The following is a 19,776-nucleotide window of genomic DNA, read 5'->3' as shown; positions in this document are numbered from 1 at the left end:
TGCTGGGTGGGCTCTACAGCCCCCAGCACAGATCAGGGTGCATCCAGAGCGATCAGATCGCCCCCCCTTTTCCCCCACTATGGGGATGATGTGCTGGGGGGGTCTGATCGCTCCTGCCTGCCGGTGTTGCGGGGGGGAGGGGGGGGGGCACCTCAAAGCCCCCCTCCATGGCAAAATCCCCCCCTCCCTCTCCTACCTGGCCCCCCTGGTGTTCCGGGCTGCACAGGATGCTATCCGTCCTGTGCAGCCAGTGGCAGGACGTCCCCTGTCACGTGGCGGCGATCCCCGGCCGCTGATTGGCCGGGGATCGCCGATCTGCCTTAGCAGCGCCGTACAATGTAAACAAAGCGGATTATTTCCGCTTGTGTTTACATTTAGCCTGCGAGCCACCATCGGGGGCCCGCAGGCTATTCACGGAGCCCCCCGCCGTGAATTGACAGGAAGCAGCCGCTCGCGCGAGCGGCTGCTTCCTGATTAATCAGCCTGCAGCTGACGACGCAATACTGCGTCGCTGGTCCTGCAGCTGCCGCTTTGCCGACGCGCGGTATGAGTGCGCGGTCGGCAAGTGGTTAATAAAAAGAAAGCTATAATAAAAATATAGATTGTAATAAAAATATATTATAATAATAAAAATATGATACCAATATCTTTGCTACTAATGTTCTATGCATTATCCGCACTACACATACAATTCATTACATAAGTTTCTTTTCTGCTTCAGGTTTGCTTTAAATGTTTTTATTTTTTTTGTGTATGAATAAAGATTAGTATAGCTCAGGCATGGGCAAACTTGGCTCTCCAGCTGTTGGAGAACTACAAATCCCACAATGCATTGCAGGAGTCTGACAGCCAGAGTCATGACTCAAAGGCAAATGCATTGTGGGATTTGTAGTTCCTTAACATCTGGAGGGCCAAGTTTGCCCATGCCTGGTATAGCCTATTTCAGTAAGTGGTCCTGTGTTCTTCTGAGTCATTCTTTTCTTGTGTAGTTCTATTATATTTGTGTGTTCTCTTCTGCACACGCCTTTATAGTGCTCTTTGGCAATACTATTGGTGTTAGATGGTGCTTGCGCCCCTCCGCTTCTGCACAGTAAACTGGGTTTAAAACGGACCTGAACTCAAAACTTCCTCTCTGCTCTAAAAAATAAACAAAGGCATAATGACCTTTACAGAAAAACATTTATTTGTTACAGCGGATACAAATCCTGCAATAAATCTGCAGTGTGTATACTTACTGCTTTCATGGAAGCAGACATATTGTTAACATGCGGTCCTTTCAAATGAGCTTATCTGCCATGGCAGTCATGTGACACAGGGGAGAGATCAAATTACAACTTGTGATTAGGCACAAATGAGGGAGAATTAGACAGGCTAAACTCACTAAATACATACAGGGTGCATTTCTTTCAGGTTTCCTTCTGTCCTGTGCAAGTGTTCAGGTCCACTTTAAGAAGAGCTAAGATCTGGTCTCCTGTATCACAGGCAGAGCCCTTAAAGGGAACCAGAGGCCCCAGGAAAAAGATTCTATACATACCTGGGGCTTCCTCCAGCCCCATACGCATGGATCACGCCCACGCCGCCGTCCTTTGCTGCCTGGATCCGCCGGTACCGAGTCCCGTCATGGCCGCCAGTCGGCCAGTGTTCCAACTAACTAGCATACATTGGCAAAACAGCATACATTTAAAGTGATATACCCCTTGTTAGTAGAATCCGTGTCCCCTTGCCCACTCGCTTCGCTTGCTGGGCTGCGGGCTCGGTCCTCGCTTCGCTCTGACAACTTTTTATTCTAACTCTATGTCCACTTGGATAGTGGAGATTGCACATCAGCACACAGGCAGCTAACTGGGGTTGAAAAGGTTAATGCTGCTGATGGGCATTATGGGGTTAATGTATGACCTGCATGACTTTGCACATGCTCAGTAGCATTTGTATGCTATTTTGTCGGGTATGCTAAAATGTTGGAACACCGGCGGAGGCGGCCAATTGTCCGCATCACACGGGGCTCCCTCCATATACATACGCATGAGGCTGCTTACTGCGCAGCCGCATGCGTCCGGGTATGGAGGGAGCCCCTGTGATGCGGACAATTGGCCGCGTCCGCCAGAAGTGACGGGACCCGGTACGCCGATCCAGGAAGCGGAGGATGGCGGCGTGGGAGCGATCCAGGTTTATGGGGCTGGAAGAAGCCCCAGGTATGTATAAAAGCTTTTTCTTTTTTTTTCTTACGTTCCTCTCTGGTTCCCTTTAAACAGTACACTACCCAGCCACTGGAATGTATCCTTCATATATAGATAAAAAAGGAACATATGAAAGCAAAACACAGCATTTCTCATCACCCTGGATAAAAGGCTCTAGCACAATGGAAGGAGGGACAACGCAATGAACTGCAAACATCCTTTTCTGAGTGCCCTGAAGCCTATACATTGCTATAGGTGTTACAGAGGCCGGTACTTCCTTTATTGTGTATCAAGGGGGTCTGAGTGATCATAACTCAACAGCGCCATACGTCTGCGTGCGTTGCTAGGCAACCATCCACACAAAACCCTCTGCGCTCGGCTGCTGCTAGATTGTGTGGAGTGAAAAGGTTGGGGAGCATCTCGCTGCTCAGAAAATACTGACGATTTCTAACTTCTCCTGCAAAATGTACGTCTTCATAGGGGGCTTCAGAGACTCCATTATCAGACCATCCTTAAAGTGAACCAGAGATGAATAAAAAGCATGTTTTTTTTACTTACCCGGGGCTTCCTCCAGCCCCATAAGCATGGATGCGTCCCTCGCCGTCCTCCTCAGCGCCACCATTCAGACGCAATCTCCCCCCGGTAAGCGGCTGGGTGACATCAGCAGGGGGCCTTATGCGCATGTGCGGACCTTTTACAGAAGCGCAGAAGGCCCCAGCTGCCGTCACTCAGTCAGACTCAGCAGTCTACCGGTGTTTGATTGCGGCCAAATGGAGGATTCCGGCCGGACTGCGAGAGGCACGCGGGAGGACGGCGAGGGACGCAGCCATGCTTATGGGGCTGGAGGATACCACGGGTAAGTAAAAAACAGGCGTTTTATTCATCTCTGGTTTTCTTTAAAGTGAGTGAACTTGAACGGAGTAAACTTATTTATAGGGAACCTAAACTGAGAGGGATATGGATGTTTTCTTTTAAACAATACCAGTTGCCTGGCAGACCTTCTGATCTCTTTCACTGCAGTAGTGGCTGAATCACACACCTGAAACAAGCATGCAGCTAATCCAGTCTGACTTCAGTCAGAGCACCTGATCTGCATGCAGGGGCTGTGGCTAAAAGTATTAGAGACACAGGCTCAGCAGGGGAGTCAGGCAACAGGTATTTTAAAAGGAAAAATCCATATCCTTCTCAGTTTAGGTTCCCTTTAAAGTAAACGAATGATGTACCTGCAAATTAATAATACTGGTATATACTTACCTTTCTGTCAGTTCCTCTCAGAAGCTCACCATTTTCTTATTACAACAATTCCTTCCATTCTGACAATGTATTGTCTGAACTGAACTAGATCAGTTGCTGGCAGTTATATATCGGTTGCTGTCAGTTGTAACTGAAAGGGCACCTGATGAGCAAGGTAATGCCCATGTTTCCCTACGGCTCTAGTGGGTGATATTACAGTGTAACAGTGTGCTGATCAGGAAGCTGTTATGGGGTAATGGCCATTTTTACAACGGAGGACGGTAGGCCTGAACGATTCTAGGAAAAAATTGAATTAAGCGATTTCTGTCTCTAATTGCGATTTCGATTCGATTCACGATTTCTTTCAAATCAAGCTTTGTTCCCCCTTAATGCCTGTTTGTTCCCCCTTTGTATCTTTATGCTTCCTCTGGGTCTTTCTCTTGCCCCCTCTGTGCCTGCTGTGTTTTTCTCTCACTCTCTGTGTCTCCCTCTGTCCCCCAAGCTGCATCAGTACTAGACATAGCTTCAAGCACGAGTCCAGCGATCCCTGTCTATCCACTTCGCCTCCTGCAGGCTTGAATGCACGGAATATTTCCTGTGTCATGTGACATACAGGAACCTGGAGTTTTGCCAAGCACAAGAGCCGGCAGACGGCGATAGAGGTCAGAAAGCGTTTTGACTCGTGCAGAAGGTATGTCCAACGCTGCGGGCCGCACGCTCCGGGACTTTGGGGAAGTTTGAAGCCACTTCTTCAAACTTCCTCCATGTGGAAAGATGTGATCGCGATAATGGTCGATTTGACAATTCCAAAATTGTGATCTTGGTGATCGCGATTTCGTTTTAAATTCGATTTATCTTTCAGGCCTAGAGGACGGAGAATTCCATGGATCACAGTGTACAAACGGTTTGCGGTTTGCTTTAACCACTTAAGTACCAGCGGTGTCTGCCCCCTTGAGGACTAGAGACCGCTGGTACAAGAACGACAGAATCCCGACGAATCGCAGCGCATACCCGCTGCAACCGCCGACAACGCCGGGATCCTCAGGACATAGACTCTTCCAATGGGAGCGGCTTACATTGATAGACACGGCCAGGAGCCAATGAAATCGGCTCCTGTCCGGCTCAGATGGCTCTGTCGTCAGAGACAGGCAGAGCTTATGAGCTGCGGCGAGAAACGTCGGGTTTGAGCGGCGAGATCTGCGGAATGCACGCTGCGGACGGTGATTGAAATCTACGTTCTGCCAGCCAGGAGCCCACCAATACAGGGCGTAGATCTCAATCACATTGGCCTGAAAGCAGTTAAGGTGAGCATACACTTGTAGATAGCCAACAGATCAACCATCAGATAGTTCCCACTCTGATCCAATCTGATCAGAGAGTGATCTACTGGCTGCCCACAGATTTAGAATAGATTTCAGCATGGAGCAATTCTTAATCTATAGAGCCGCCGCCTGCGACAGACAGACAGACAGACATACAGACAGAAAGACAGACAGACAGACAGACACACACACTTTGATTTCAGTGATTTTTTTTTTCTACAGTAAAAAAAAAAAAAAAAGAGAAAAAGCTTCTTAGCATTTCCCATTTTAACTGTGGCTATTTTGAAGCCAATTGTGATATCATGTCCTCCCTTACTCTCCTCTGCCTGATTTGCCAGCCCTCCACTAGACAAAGTGCATTGTCTCAGCATGAAAAAATGTTGGCCAATCAGAGAGGAACAGAGGTGTGGGAGGAGAAAACAGGAGGGAAAGAAGCTTCAGCCAATCAGGCTGCATTAGTCAAGTGTGAGGGGAAAGTAGAGAAACAAAAGCCCCTGCAGGCTGCAACTTCCTTTGTGTACCAAATAAGAGTCCGGTAAACTGGGGAATGATCATTTATCAACAAGAAAAGTAATAGAGATTTTAACTTTTGGATTGCCTGGTTAGCATCCTTATTACTTGTTTACCAGATAAAAATAAAGAATTGATTTTAGATTTTTCTGCCCGACAGTTACACTTTAAAGTGTTCAAGGCGAAAAATCAGCACGACAGCCAGGCAATGTGAATTATTTAAAAGTAAATAAACATGTCCGCCTCCATATCCCCTCTCACCTCGGGTTCCAGTAACTATACAATCTTGATGTAGCATGGAAGTTTACCTACACAGACTTCTCAATCTGTTGGTCCTTCTACAATATAGAAGAGGTAAGATTGCACGATAAAGATTGTATGGTTAGTGGCCAGCTTAAAGGTAGCCATACACTGGTCGATTTGCCATCAGATTCGACCAACTGACAGATCCCTATCTGATCGAATCTGATCAGAGAGGGATCGTATGGCTACCTTTACGGCAAACAGATTGTGAACCGATTTCAGCCTGAAACCGTTCACAATCTGTTGTGGTGGTGGTGGTGCTGCCGCCGCTCCCCCCCCCCCCCCGCCCGCATGCCCGCATACATTACCTGCTCCGCCGGCGCGACTCCAGTCCCCAGGTCACCGCTGCTCCGTCTCCACTCTGGTCTCCGGCCCCGGCATGCTTTACTTCTTCCTGCCCGGCAGGAAGTTTAAACAGTAGAGCGCCCTCTACTGTTTAAACTTCCTGCCGGGCAGGAGGAACTGAAGCATGCCGGAGACCAGCGCGGACACGGAGCAGCGGTGACCGGGCGTAGACGTGCCGGCAGAGCAGGTAATGTATGCGGCTCTATTGCGTCGGTCGTCGGGTACTCGAACGCGGCTAGCGACGCGCTCCCTACCCGCGGGCGATCAACGCTAATTTTCTGCAGAGCGATCGACGGGATCGGACGAAAAGGATCGAAATTCGTCGTGTAGCGCAAACGATTGGCAGCAGATTCGATCCCAGTGATCGAATCTGCCGTCGAAACGGCGGCGAATCGGGCCAGTGTATGGTCAGCTTTACAGTCACCACCCCGGGAACAATGACACAGAACCAAAGAATTGATTTTTGATTTTTTTTGCCTGACAGTTACACTTTAAAAGCATCTGCTATTTCTAGTCATATTTTGCACTGCTGGCGGCCCAGACACTCAAACATCCCCTCCTTCCGGATATTTCAATGGGCGCGTTCACGCCGCCGGGAGCGCTTTGTGTCTGTGCAGTACTACGGCGCCGACAGAACGCACTCCCAGCGATAGAAGAGAGACATGGGAGATCACCTGGCCAGACTGCGCATACGCCGACTGGCCCCGACTGACGGATTCTCTGGGGCCCGTAGCAGGCAAACGGGCAGTCAGAAGAGGACGGCGTGAAAACAATAAGCCTGGCGGGGGCTGGAGGAAACAGGTATACTTTAAGGACGGAAGCAATTTTCCCCTACAGTGATCCTGCCATTCATTCACCAATAACTTTATCACTACCTAAATGATTTTTCTTTTTTTTTTTAAACTTCTTTAACATGCCTCGTGATTCACAGGGGCTTCAGTTAGCTCAGGGGAACACTTTTTCCCCTTCACCAATTGATGAGCTGTAAGTGCTATCGCGAACGAGTGGCGGGCACACAAAACAACAAAGCTGGGCGTGGATATGCATCCAGATAGACTTCAGCAGCTCCTATCTGGACAACTATAGTAGTCTAGATAGAATGAACTGGTTAAAAGGAAAAATATGGCAGCCTCCATATTCTTCTGTTCTGACGACAGTTGTCCTTTAAAGAACAACTGTAGTGAGAGGTACATGGAGGCTGCCATATTGATTTCCTTTGAAACAATACCAGTTGCCTGGCAGCCCTGCTGATCTATTTGTAGTGTCTGAACAACACCAGAAACAAGCATGCAGCTAATCTTGTCAGATCTGACAACAATGTCAGAAACCCCTCATCTGCTGCATGCTTGTTCAGGGTCTATGGCTAAATGTATTGGAGGCAGAGGGTCAGCAGGACAGCCAGGTAACTAGTATTGCTTAAGAGGAAATAAATATGGCAGCCTCCATATCCCTCTCCCTTCAGTTGTCCTATCAAACCTTTTTTAACTTTTAAACACAGTACTCAAATACAGCCCATTTCCTCTGTTCGGGGGAGTTGGGTAGTAAGCAGTAGAAATATCTAGGAATCTCTCTGCACACCTTCATCCATTCTCGCTGCCTGAAGTATAGGGGGGATGGGGGGCGCTGCAATAGTCCAAAAATTAAGCTTTTTTTCCACACCACCGAACCTGTATGGGTTTAATTGCGCTTTATGCCCTCGGTCGGAGGTCCTTTGGAAGCGTTTAGAGAGAGAACGGCCTGGCAAGCCTGGATATTGCTTGCATTGTTTTATAGTGGATGGCACATCGACTCCAGTTTATTACTGCAGGAAGAGAGAGGGGGGAAAAAATACTTGAGAGCTCTGTGGAGTGCAATAAAGAGGAACGTGCCTCGCTTGCTAATGTCTGGCCTCTCCTGGATGATCTGAGCGGCAGAGCAGACCCGGACGCCGCGCCTGACAACACCCCCCCACCTGCCGGAGGCCCCGTCTCTCCAGCACCCACCGCCAGAGCCGCGGATAAGAGAGGAAACTGGGGGAGCAATTAAATAACGCGCAAAACGGACCATCAGAGGAAGTTCCAGCGTGAGCTGCCCTGCAATGCCGCGATTACACACAGGCGTACGCCGCGGATAGTGCGAGGTCACCGCTTCACTCTATTCCCGCAGAGATCCGGGGCTTTCACGGCGGATTAAAAGGGAATCGAGGGGAAGAATCTCCGTTTTATCAGGGCGGCACTCCACAGCCAGACAGACAGGCAGAGAAGGGCATTAGAGGGAAAGTGGGGTCAGGTTCAATTTCTACAGCAGAGATAAGTACCTATTTGTACAAGTCGGGTGGACAAATTAATATGGAAATCAGGCGTCAATCTGAACAACCCTGGGCACCGTTGTGTTCCAGCGATTTTTCAGCGATTGCTTTTTGCAATTCTCATTCCAGTGAGTGAGAATCGTGACGCAATCTCCGGGAAAATACTGCATGCAGCACATTTGTAGTCGGAAATTAAGTGCACCGCATTCCCAGCAAAGAGCAGAATATACAGTATAGGGAATGCCCAGAATACACAGCGTAGGGAATGCCCAGAATATACAGCATAGGGAATGCCCAGAATATACAGTATAGGGAATGCCCAGAATATACAGCGTAGGGAATGCCCAGAATATACAGCATAGGGAATGCCCAGAATATACAGCGTAGGGAATGCCCAGAATAAACAGTATAGGGAATGCCCAGAATATACAGTATAGGGAATGCCCAGAATATACAGTATAGGGAATGCCCAGAATATACAGTATAGGGAATGCCCAGAATATGCAGTATAGGGAATGCCCAGAATATGCAGTATAGGGAATGCCCAGAATATGCAGTATAGGGAATGCCCAGAATATGCAGTATAGGGAATGCCCAGAATATACAGTATAGGGAATGCCCAGAATACACAGTATAGGGAATGCCCAGAATACACAGTATAGGGAATGCCCAGAATACACAGTATAGGGAATGCCCAGAATACACAGCGTAGGGAATGCCCAGAATATACAGCGTAGGGAATGCCCAGAATATACAGCGTAGGGAATGCCCAGAATATACAGCGTAGGGAATGCCCAGAATATACAGCGTAGGGAATGCCCAGAATATACAGTGTAGGGAATGCCCAGAATATACAGCGTAGGGAATGCCCAGAATATACAGTGTAGGGAATGCCCAGAATATACAGTGTAGGGAATGCCCAGAATATACAGCATAGGGAATGCCCAGAATATACAGTGTAGGGAATGCCCAGAATATACAGTGTAGGGAATGCCCAGAATATGCAGTAAAGGGAATGCCCAGAATATGCAGTATAGGGAATGCCCAGAATATGCAGTATAGGGAATGCCCAGAATATACAGTATAGGGAATGCCCAGAATACACAGTATAGGGAATGCCCAGAATACACAGTATAGGGAATGCCCAGAATACACAGTATAGGGAATGCCCAAAATACACAGTGTAGGGAATGCCCAGAATATACAGCGTAGGGAATGCCCAGAATATACAGCGTAGGGAATGCCCAGAATATACAGTGTAGGGAATGCCCAGAATATACAGCATAGGGAATGCCCAGAATATACAGCGTAGGGAATGCCCAGAATATACAGCGTAGGGAATGCCCAGAATATACAGTGTAGGGAATGTACACAATATACAGTGTAGGGAATGCCCAGAATATACAGTGTAGGGAATGCCCAGAATATACAGCAAAGGGAATGCCCAGAATATACAGTGTAGGGAATGTACACAATATACAGTGTAGGGAATGCCCAGAATATACAGCGTAGGGAATGCCCAGAATATACAGCGTAGGGAATGCCCAGAATATACAGTGTAGGGAATGTACAGAATATACAGTGTAGGGAATGCCCAGAATATACAGTGTAGGGAATGCCCAGAATATACAGTGTAGGGAATGTACAGAATATACAGTGTAGGGAATGTACAGAATATACAGTGTAGGGAATGTACAGAATATACAGTGTAGGGAATGTACACAATATACAGCGTAGGGAATGCCCAGAATATACAGCGTAGGGAATGCCCAGAATATACAGCGTAGGGAATGCCCAGAATATACAGCGTAGGGAATGCCCAGAATATACAGTATAGGGAATGCCCACAATATACAGCGTAGGGAATGCCCAGAATATACAGTATAGGGAATGCCCACAATATACAGTGTAGGGAATGCCCACAATATACAGTATAGGGAATGCCCAGAATATACAGTGTAGGGAATGTACAGAATATACAGTGTAGGGAATGTACAGAATATACAGTGTAGGGAATGTACACAATATACAGCGTAGGGAATGCCCAGAATATACAGCGTAGGGAATGCCCAGAATATACAGTGTAGGGAATGGCCAGAACATACAGTGTAGGGAATGGCCAGAACATACAGTGTAGGGAATGCCCAGAATATACAGCATAGGGAATGCCCAGAATATACAGCGTAGGGAATGCCCAGAATATACAGTATAGGGAATGCCCACAATATACAGTGTAGGGAATGCCCACAATATACAGTATAGGGAATGCCCACAATATACAGTGTAGGGAATGCCCACAATATACAGTATAGGGAATGCCCAGAATATACAGTGTAGAGAATGTACAGAATATACAGCGTAGGGAATGCCCAGAATATACAGTATAGGGAATGCCCACAATATACAGTGTAGGGAATGCCCACAATATACAGTATAGGGAATGCCCACAATATACAGTATAGGGAATGCCCACAATATACAGTGTAGGGAATGCCCAGAATATACAGCGTAGGGAATGCCCACAATATACAGTGTAGGGAATGCCCACAATATACAGTATAGGGAATGCCCACAATATACAGTGTAGGGAATGCCCACAATATACAGTATAGGGAATGCCCACAATATACAGTATAGGGAATGCCCAGAATATACAGTATAGGGAATGCCCAGAATATACAGTGTAGAGAATGTACAGAATATACAGTGTAGGGAATGTACACAATATACAGTGTAGGGAATGCCCACAATATACAGCGTAGGGAATGCCCACAATATACAGTGTAGGGAATGCCCAGAATATACAGCGTAGGGAATGCCCAGAATATACAGCGTAGGGAATGCCCACAATATACAGTGTAGGGAATGCCCACAATATACAGTATAGGGAGTGCCCACAATATACAGTATAGGGAATGCCCACAATATACAGTGTAGGGAATTCCCACAATATACAGTATAGGGAATGCCCAGAATATACAGTATAGGGAATGCCCAGAATATACAGTGTAGAGAATGTACAGAATATACAGTGTAGGGAATGCCCACAATATACAGTATAGGGAATGCCCACAATATACAGTATAGGGAATGCCCACAATATACAGTGTAGGGAATGCCCACAATATACAGTGTAGGGAATGCCCACAATATACAGTATAGGGAATGCCCAGAATATACAGTATAGGGAATGCCCAGAATATACAGTGTAGGGAATGTACAGAATATACAGTGTAGGGAATGTACAGAATATACAGTGTAGGGAATGCCCACAATATACAGTATAGGGAATGCCCACAATATACAGCGTAGGGAATGCCCACAATATACAGCGTAGGGAATGCCCAGAATATACAGCGTAGGGAATGCCCAGAATATACAGCGTAGGGAATGCCCAGAATATACAGCGTAGGGAATGCCCACAATATACAGTGTAGGGAATGCCCACAATATACAGTATAGGGAATGCCCACAATATACAGTATAGGGAATGCCCACAATATACAGTATAGGGAATGCCCACAATATACAGTATAGGGAATGCCCACAATATACAGTATAGGGAATGCCCAGAATATACAGTGTAGAGAATGTACAGAATATACAGTGTAGGGAATGTACACAATATACAGCGTAGGGAATGCCCAGAATATACAGCGTAGGGAATGCCCACAATATACAGTATAGGGAATGCCCAGAATACACAGTATAGGGAATGCCCAGAATACACAGTATAGGGAATGCCCAGAATATACAGTATAGGGAATGCCCAGAATATACAGTATAGGGAATGCCCACAATATACAGTGTAGGGAATGCCCACAATATACAGTGTAGGGAATGCCCAGAATATACAGCAAAGGGAATGCCCAGAATATACAGTATAGGGAATGCCCAGAATATACAGCGTAGGGAATGCCCAGAATATACAGTATAGGGAATGCCCACAATATACAGTGTAGGGAATGCCCACAATATACAGTGTAGGGAATGCCCAGAATATACAGCAAAGGGAATGCCCAGAATATACAGTATAGGGAATGCCCAGAATATACAGCGTAGGGAATGCCCAGAATATACAGCGTAGGGAATGCCCAGAATATACAGCGTAGGGAATGTACAGAATATACAGTGTAGGGAATGCCCACAATATACAGCGTAGAGAATGCCCAGAATATACAGTGTAGGGAATGCCCAGAATATACAGCGTAGGGAATGCCCAGAATATACAGCGTAGGGAATGCCCACAATATACAGTGTAGGGAATGCCCACAATATACAGTATAGGGAATGCCCACAATATACAGTATAGGGAATGCCCACAATATACAGTATAGGGAATGCCCACAATATACAGTGTAGAGAATGTACAGAATATACAGTGTAGAGAATGTACACAATATACAGCGTAGGGAATGCCCAGAATATACAGCGTAGGGAATGCCCACAATATACAGTATAGGGAATGCCCAGAATACACAGTATAGGGAATGCCCAGAATATACAGTATAGGGAATGCCCAGAATATACAGTATAGGGAATGCCCACAATATACAGTGTAGGGAATGCCCACAATATACAGTGTAGGGAATGCCCAGAATATACAGCAAAGGGAATGCCCAGAATATACAGTATAGGGAATGCCCAGAATATACAGCGTAGGGAATGCCCAGAATATACAGTATAGGGAATGCCCACAATATACAGTGTAGGGAATGCCCACAATATACAGTGTAGGGAATGCCCAGAATATACAGCAAAGGGAATGCCCAGAATATACAGTGTAGGGAATGCCCAGAATATACAGCGTAGGGAATGCCCAGAATATACAGCGTAGGGAATGCCCACAATATACAGTGTAGGGAATGCCCACAATATACAGTATAGGGAATGCCCACAATATACAGTATAGGGAATGCCCACAATATACAGTATAGGGAATGCCCACAATATACAGTATAGGGAATGCCCAGAATATACAGTGTAGAGAATGTACAGAATATACAGTGTAGGGAATGTACACAATATACAGCGTAGGGAATGCCCAGAATATACAGCGTAGGGAATGCCCACAATATACAGTATAGGGAATGCCCAGAATACACAGTATAGGGAATGCCCAGAATACACAGTATAGGGAATTCCCAGAATATACAGTATAGGGAATACCCAGAATATACAGTGTAGGGAATGTACACAATATACAGTGTAGAAAATGTACAGAATATACAGTGTAGGGAATGTACACAATATACAGTGTAGGGAATGCCCAGAATATACAGTATAGGGAATGCCCAGAATATACAGCGTAGGGAATGCCCAGAATATACAGCGTAGGCAATGCCTAGAATATACAGCGTAGGGAATGCCCACAATATACAGTATAGGGAATGCCCACAATATACAGTATAGGGAATGCCCACAATATACAGTGTAGGGAATGCCCACAATATACAGTGTAGGGAATGCCCACAATATACAGTGTAGAGAATGTACAGAATATACAGTGTAGGGAATGCCCAGAATATACAGTATAGGGAATGCCCAGAATATACAGTGTAGGGAATGCCCAGAATATACAGTGTAGAGAATGCACAGAATATACAGTGTAAGGAATGCACAGAATATACAGTATAGGGAATGCCCAGAATATACAGTGTAGAGAATGTACAGAATATACAGTATAGGGAATGCCCACAATATACAGTGTAGGGAATGCCCAGAATATACAGTGTAGGGAATGCACAGAATATACAGTATAGGGAATGCCCAGAATATACAGTGTAGGGAATGCCCAGAATATACAGTGTAAGGAATGCACAGAATATACAGTATAGGGAATGCCCAGAATATACAGTGTAGAGAATGTACAGAATATACAGTGTAGGGAATGTACAGAATATACAGTGTAGGGAATGCCCAGAATATACAGTGTAGGGAATGTACAGAATATACAGTGTAGGGAATGCCCAGAATATACAGTGTAGGGAATGCCCAGAATATACAGTGTAGGGAATGTACAGAATATACAGTATAGGGAATGCCCACAATATACAGTGTAGGGAATGCCCACAATATACAGTATAGGGAATGCCCAGAATATACAGTGTAGGGAATGCCCAGAATATACAGTGTAGGGAATGCCCAGAATATACAGTGTAGAGAATGTACAGAATATACAGTGTAGGGAATGCACAGAATATACAGTATAGGGAATGCCCAGAATATACAGTGTAGGGAATGCCCAGAATATACAGTGTAGGGAATGCCCAGAATATACAGTATAGGGAATGCCCAGAATATACAGTGTAGGGAATGCCCAGAATATACAGTGTAGGGAATGCCCAGAATATACAGTGTAGGGAATGTACAGAATATACAGTATAGGGAATGCCCACAATATACAGTGTAGGGAATGCCCACAATATACAGTATAGGGAATGCCCAGAATATACAGTGTAGGGAATGCCCAGAATATACAGTGTAGAGAATGTACAGAATATACAGTGTAGGGAATGCACAGAATATACAGTATAGGGAATGCCCAGAATATATAAAGTGTAGGGAATGCCCAGAATATACAGTATAGGGAATGCCCAGAATATACAGTGTAGGGAATGCCCAGAATATACAGTGTAGGGAATGCCCAGAATATACAGTATAGGGAATGCCCAGAATATACAGTGTAGGGAATGCCCAGAATATACAGTATAGGGAATGCCCAGAATATACAGTGTAGGGAATGCCCAGAATATACAGTGTAGGGAATGCCCAGAATATACAGTATAGGCAATGCACAGAATATACAGTATAGGCAATGCACAGAATATACAGTATAGGCAATGCACAGAATATACAGTGTAGGGAATGCCCAGAATATACAGTGTAGGGAATGCCCACAATATACAGTATAGGGAATGCCCAGAATATACAGTGTAGGGAATGCCCAGAATATACAGTGTAGGGAATGCACAGAATATACAGTGTAGGGAATGCCCAGAATATACAGTGTAGAGAATGCACAGAATATACAGTATAGGGAATGCCCAGAATATACAGTGTAGGGAATGCCCAGAATATACAGCGTAGGGAATGCCCACAATATACAGTATAGGGAATGCCCAGAATACACAGTATAGGGAATGCCCAGAATACACAGTATAGGGAATGCCCAGAATATACAGTGTAGGGAATGCCCAGAATATACAGTGTAGGGAATGCCCAGAATATACAGTGTAGGGAATGCACAGAATATACAGTATAGGGAATGCCCAGAATATACAGTATAGGGAATGCCCAGAATATACAGTGTAGGGAATGCACAGAATATACAGTGTAGGGAATGCCCAGAATATACAGTGTAGAGAATGCACAGAATATACAGTATAGGGAATGCCCAGAATATACAGTGTAGGGAATGCACAGAATATACAGTGTAGGGAATGCCCAGAATATACAGTGTAGAGAATGCCCAGAATATACAGTGTAGGGAATGCCCAGAATATACAGTGTAGAGAATGCACAGAATATACAGTATAGGGAATGCCCAGAATATACAGTGTAGGGAATGCACAGAATATACAGTGTAGGGAATGCCCAGAATATACAGTGTAGAGAATGCCCAGAATATACAGTGTAGGGAATGCCCAGAATATACAGTGTAGAGAATGCACAGAATATACAGTATAGGGAATGCCCAGAATATACAGTATAGGGAATGCCCACAATATACAGTGTAGGGAATGCACAGAATATATACATATACAGTGTAGGGAATGCACAGAATATATAGGGACACTCACCCGTGGCTGCCAGTTCTCATACTGTTTCTGTAGGTTGGCCCCTATAGTCTCCAGGGCTTTTTGGGGACCCATAGCCAGTGGATCTGCAAAACATGACGGCAAAATTAAGGATTCATGTAAATACATTTTCAGTCGGTAAAACCAGTCAGAGCAAGGTGACAAAATGACGCCGAAATTCTTATCCCAAATTCACGTGCAATATATCACGGCCATCTAAGGCCATCGCCCACTACGGATCGCCAATCGCAATCGCTCAGCATTTTCGCTAGCATTTTGTACAGCCATTTCTTGTGTTTTTACAGCAATTTAATTTCTAGCGATTGCGATTTGTTTTTTAGTTTTTGTGGATTTTTGGGTGGTGGTTCCAGTATTTTAAATCGATTTTGCAGTGATCCTTTCCTTTGTATTCGCGCACAATCACAAATGCTGCAGAGCCTGCGATTTGACCTAATCGCAATCACTCCTGTGGGTTCGCCTGCATTGACTTTCATAAGCATAGCGCTTTTTGGAATTGCCCGCGATCGCCATTGTTTCCTAAGTGCTGACTAAAAACACTCTTAGTGAACCATAGACCTACAGGTGCCCAATAACGAACCAATTTCATGAACGTTACGATCAGAACGATTGTTTAGCACCACCAACCGAGGGGAAAATCATACGCAGCTAAATTAGGCTAAAAGAACTGTTCCAAAATTAAAATCGACGGAAAGATCCATGAAACGATCGTTTGCCATCATTAACTGCACCCGATCCGATCGATCAGACAGTCGAACGTTCAGGCGATTGTACCATTAATGGGCATCTTCACAGGAATTTATAGTCAAACGTTTCATACAAATTAGCTGCTCTGCTGTGGCAGAGGAGATTCCTGAGCTGACTCGGCTGAGAGATCAAATTACACTTGTGATTAGTCACAGATGAGGGGGAATTAGACAGGCTAAACTCTCTAAATACATACAGGGTGCATTTCTCTAGGTTTTCCTCTATGAACTTTCAGATCCTAGAATGAGTCAAGGGAATGAAGATGATCTGCAGTACTGATTAGAACTTTGGGGAGACTTTCATTGAATGTTTTTCCGATTCTTGTTTAATGGCCCTTCCGCTGCTATGCAAATAACTTCCCTCCCAGCATTGCAGAGATTATCCGTTCATTTCATTCCTCCCACAAACTATACTAAACATAGAGGAATTCACCTACACAACAGTCATACATCACACACGGCCCCAGATCCTTAATCATCAACCAGACTATCAATTTGGCATTCCCATTTATCACAACCAGCCTTGGCATTTCATTATGCAGATCATAGGCACGACACATGAATGCTAAAGAAGACCTGTCTTCACAGCATAAAGTGCCATAGTGGGCGAGATAGAAGGAAATACCATGTTCTGATTTATAATTACTTCTCAGTGACCTGTAATTCCTTATACTGGCCATATACTGTATATCCCAGCTTAAACGACAACCAAGGTGACATGATGAAATAGAATTGTTTTTGTACAGTGCCAAGCACACAAATAAATAGCCTGTGTTTCTTTTTTTTCCTTTCTCTGCCTGAAAGAGTTAAAAATCAGGCATAAAAAGTCAGACTATAGCATAACCCTTAGTGATAAGGAATAGCAGTCATAAAACACTTTCCTGGGAGTAAATGGCTTCTGAGAGCAGGAAAGATAGTTTATAGATTGTTAGCTCTGGCATATCATCAATGCATGTGTCATTGAGAAGAGGTCATGGAACAGTAAAAACTTAAAAAGTAGATTTGAATATAAAATAAAATCATGGGATAGCTAAAATAAGTCGTTTTCAGAAGGAGGATAGATACAATTGTTTATCAGTTTATTTTCGCCTTGATGTCCTTTTAAGCACAACTGACGTAGGGCACAGGTACCCAAGGAAAGCACAGAGGTATATTCATGCTGGATCCACAAACCTCTGTGCATTGTCCGTTCCTCTCCTCATTTCCTCCCCAGCCTGATAATCACTCCTTGAAAAATCTAATTTTCAGACAGGAAGAGGTGGGGCTTGCTGTGAGGTTTCCTCTTATCACCCTCTCATTCCCTCCTCTATCCCACCCCATTCACTCCCCTTAAGAGGAGCAAGCTTTCCTCTTCCTGTCCGAAAATGTGACTTTAGCCAAAAGCCAAACCTTTCAAAGGGCAATTACAGAGATTCAGGGAAACGAGGAGAGATAAAATTTGCATAATCTGGAATCAAATGTATTTGCATCGCATTGACCACCCCTACAGAGCACAGCACCACCACACAGGCGCAGGATGCTTTGCGCTTGTCGGAAACAGCCGAGACCCAGCGGCTCCATGCTGCAGCTCAAGACATCCTGTGCAGTGCAGCAGTCTTCACTCACAGCCAGGAGCGTGGCCGTGCACAGACCTCCACAAGCCCTTGAGGCTCGCAAGGGGCCCGTGCTGAATCAGTGGAGTCGAGGACGACAGGGTAAGCCTCTGGAGCAGCTAGAGGATGCCTTCTACTGAGGTAAGTATCTAAATAGGGCACTATTTTCCCTATAGGTACACTTTAGATTAAAACAATATGCAGTCAAAAAAACAACAACAACAAATAGTCTCTGCGATCTGGTTAACCCAGAATTGAACTTTATGCCAGTCAGTAGCTGATACCCCCCATGAGAAATCTTTACCTTTTCTCAAAAAGATCATCAGGGGGTCTGTATGGCTGATATTGTGGTGAAACCCTTCCCACAGGCCTGGTGCACACCAAAAACCGCTAGCAGATCCGCAAAATGCTAGCAGATTTTGAAACGCTTTTTCTTATTTTTCTTTAGCGTTTCAGCTAGCATTTTGCGGTTTTGTGTAGCGGTTTTGGTGTAGTAGATTTCATGTATTGTTACAGTAAAGCTGTTACTGAACCGCTACTGTAACAAAAAACGCCTGGCAAACCACTCTGAAGTGCAGTTTTTCAGAGCGGTTTGCGGTTTTCCTATACTTAACATTGAGGCAGAAACGCATCCGCAATCCAAAATCTGCAGCAGCCCGGGAGTATGCGTTTCTGCAAAACGCCTCCTGCTCTGGTGTGCACCAGCCCATTGAAATACATTACCCTAGCGGATCCGCACCTGCAAGCAGATCGCAAACCGCAGCGGAAACGCTCCGGTGTGCACTAGGCCACAGTGTGATGTCATGGCCATGGTCCTGACAGTTTGTTGTCTGTGAACCTAATTGCATTGTGGGAAATAATGTATATAATTTTCAACTGCCAAGCAAGCAAGAACTCCCTCTGTGCATAGAACTCTCAGTAACTAATGTTTGTCCCTTATCAATCGAGCCGCTGATCTGATGACCCGCCGGATTCCCCGCTCGATCCCTGCGGGCGGACAATAGCGGGGAATCGAGCGGAAGATAAGGAGCGCCCGCAGGGACGAGCAGGGATCGATCCAGGCACCGGCGGGGATGCGCCGGTATCATCGAACGCATAATCTATTCCGTGTATGCCCAGCAAAACATTCCGTACAGATCACCTGGCAGCACTAAAGATGTCACCACTAGTGATACATTTCAGAATGTAAATCGGGGAGCGGAAAAATTTTACAATGGGCAAACACTGACTAAATCTATAAATTAACCACTTCACAGCTTCAGTACAGTACATCTACTCCCCTGCAGACTTCATCTACCCGCCCAGGGGAGTAAATATACGTACTCCCTCTGCTACCACTGCTGAAAGCGCTCCCGCTCGTTCATGTTGCCATCTGCCCGCCAGGAGATCAATGAATGGGAAAACAATTCCTAATCATTGATCTAAGTCCCCGTAGCAATTATCG

The 19,776-nt window shown here is 45.4% G+C and overlaps 1 protein-coding gene across 2 annotated transcripts in view; it reads right to left on the bottom strand.

Moving 5' to 3' along the window:
* Positions 1–19,776, bottom strand: part of RPTOR (regulatory associated protein of MTOR complex 1) — a 411,258-nt gene that overhangs the window by 286,605 nt on the left and 104,877 nt on the right. For both annotated transcript variants that reach the window (XM_068263876.1, XM_068263877.1), the window contains exon 3: positions 15,980–16,062. In XM_068263876.1, the coding sequence (XP_068119977.1) occupies positions 15,980–16,062 (83 nt within the window). The remainder of the gene's footprint in view (positions 1–15,979; positions 16,063–19,776) is intronic.

Source organism: Hyperolius riggenbachi, chromosome 12, assembly GCF_040937935.1.
Source record: "Hyperolius riggenbachi isolate aHypRig1 chromosome 12, aHypRig1.pri, whole genome shotgun sequence".
Classification (NCBI taxonomy): Eukaryota; Metazoa; Chordata; class Amphibia; order Anura; family Hyperoliidae; genus Hyperolius; species Hyperolius riggenbachi.
This window is presented reverse-complemented; position numbering and strand designations above follow the sequence as displayed.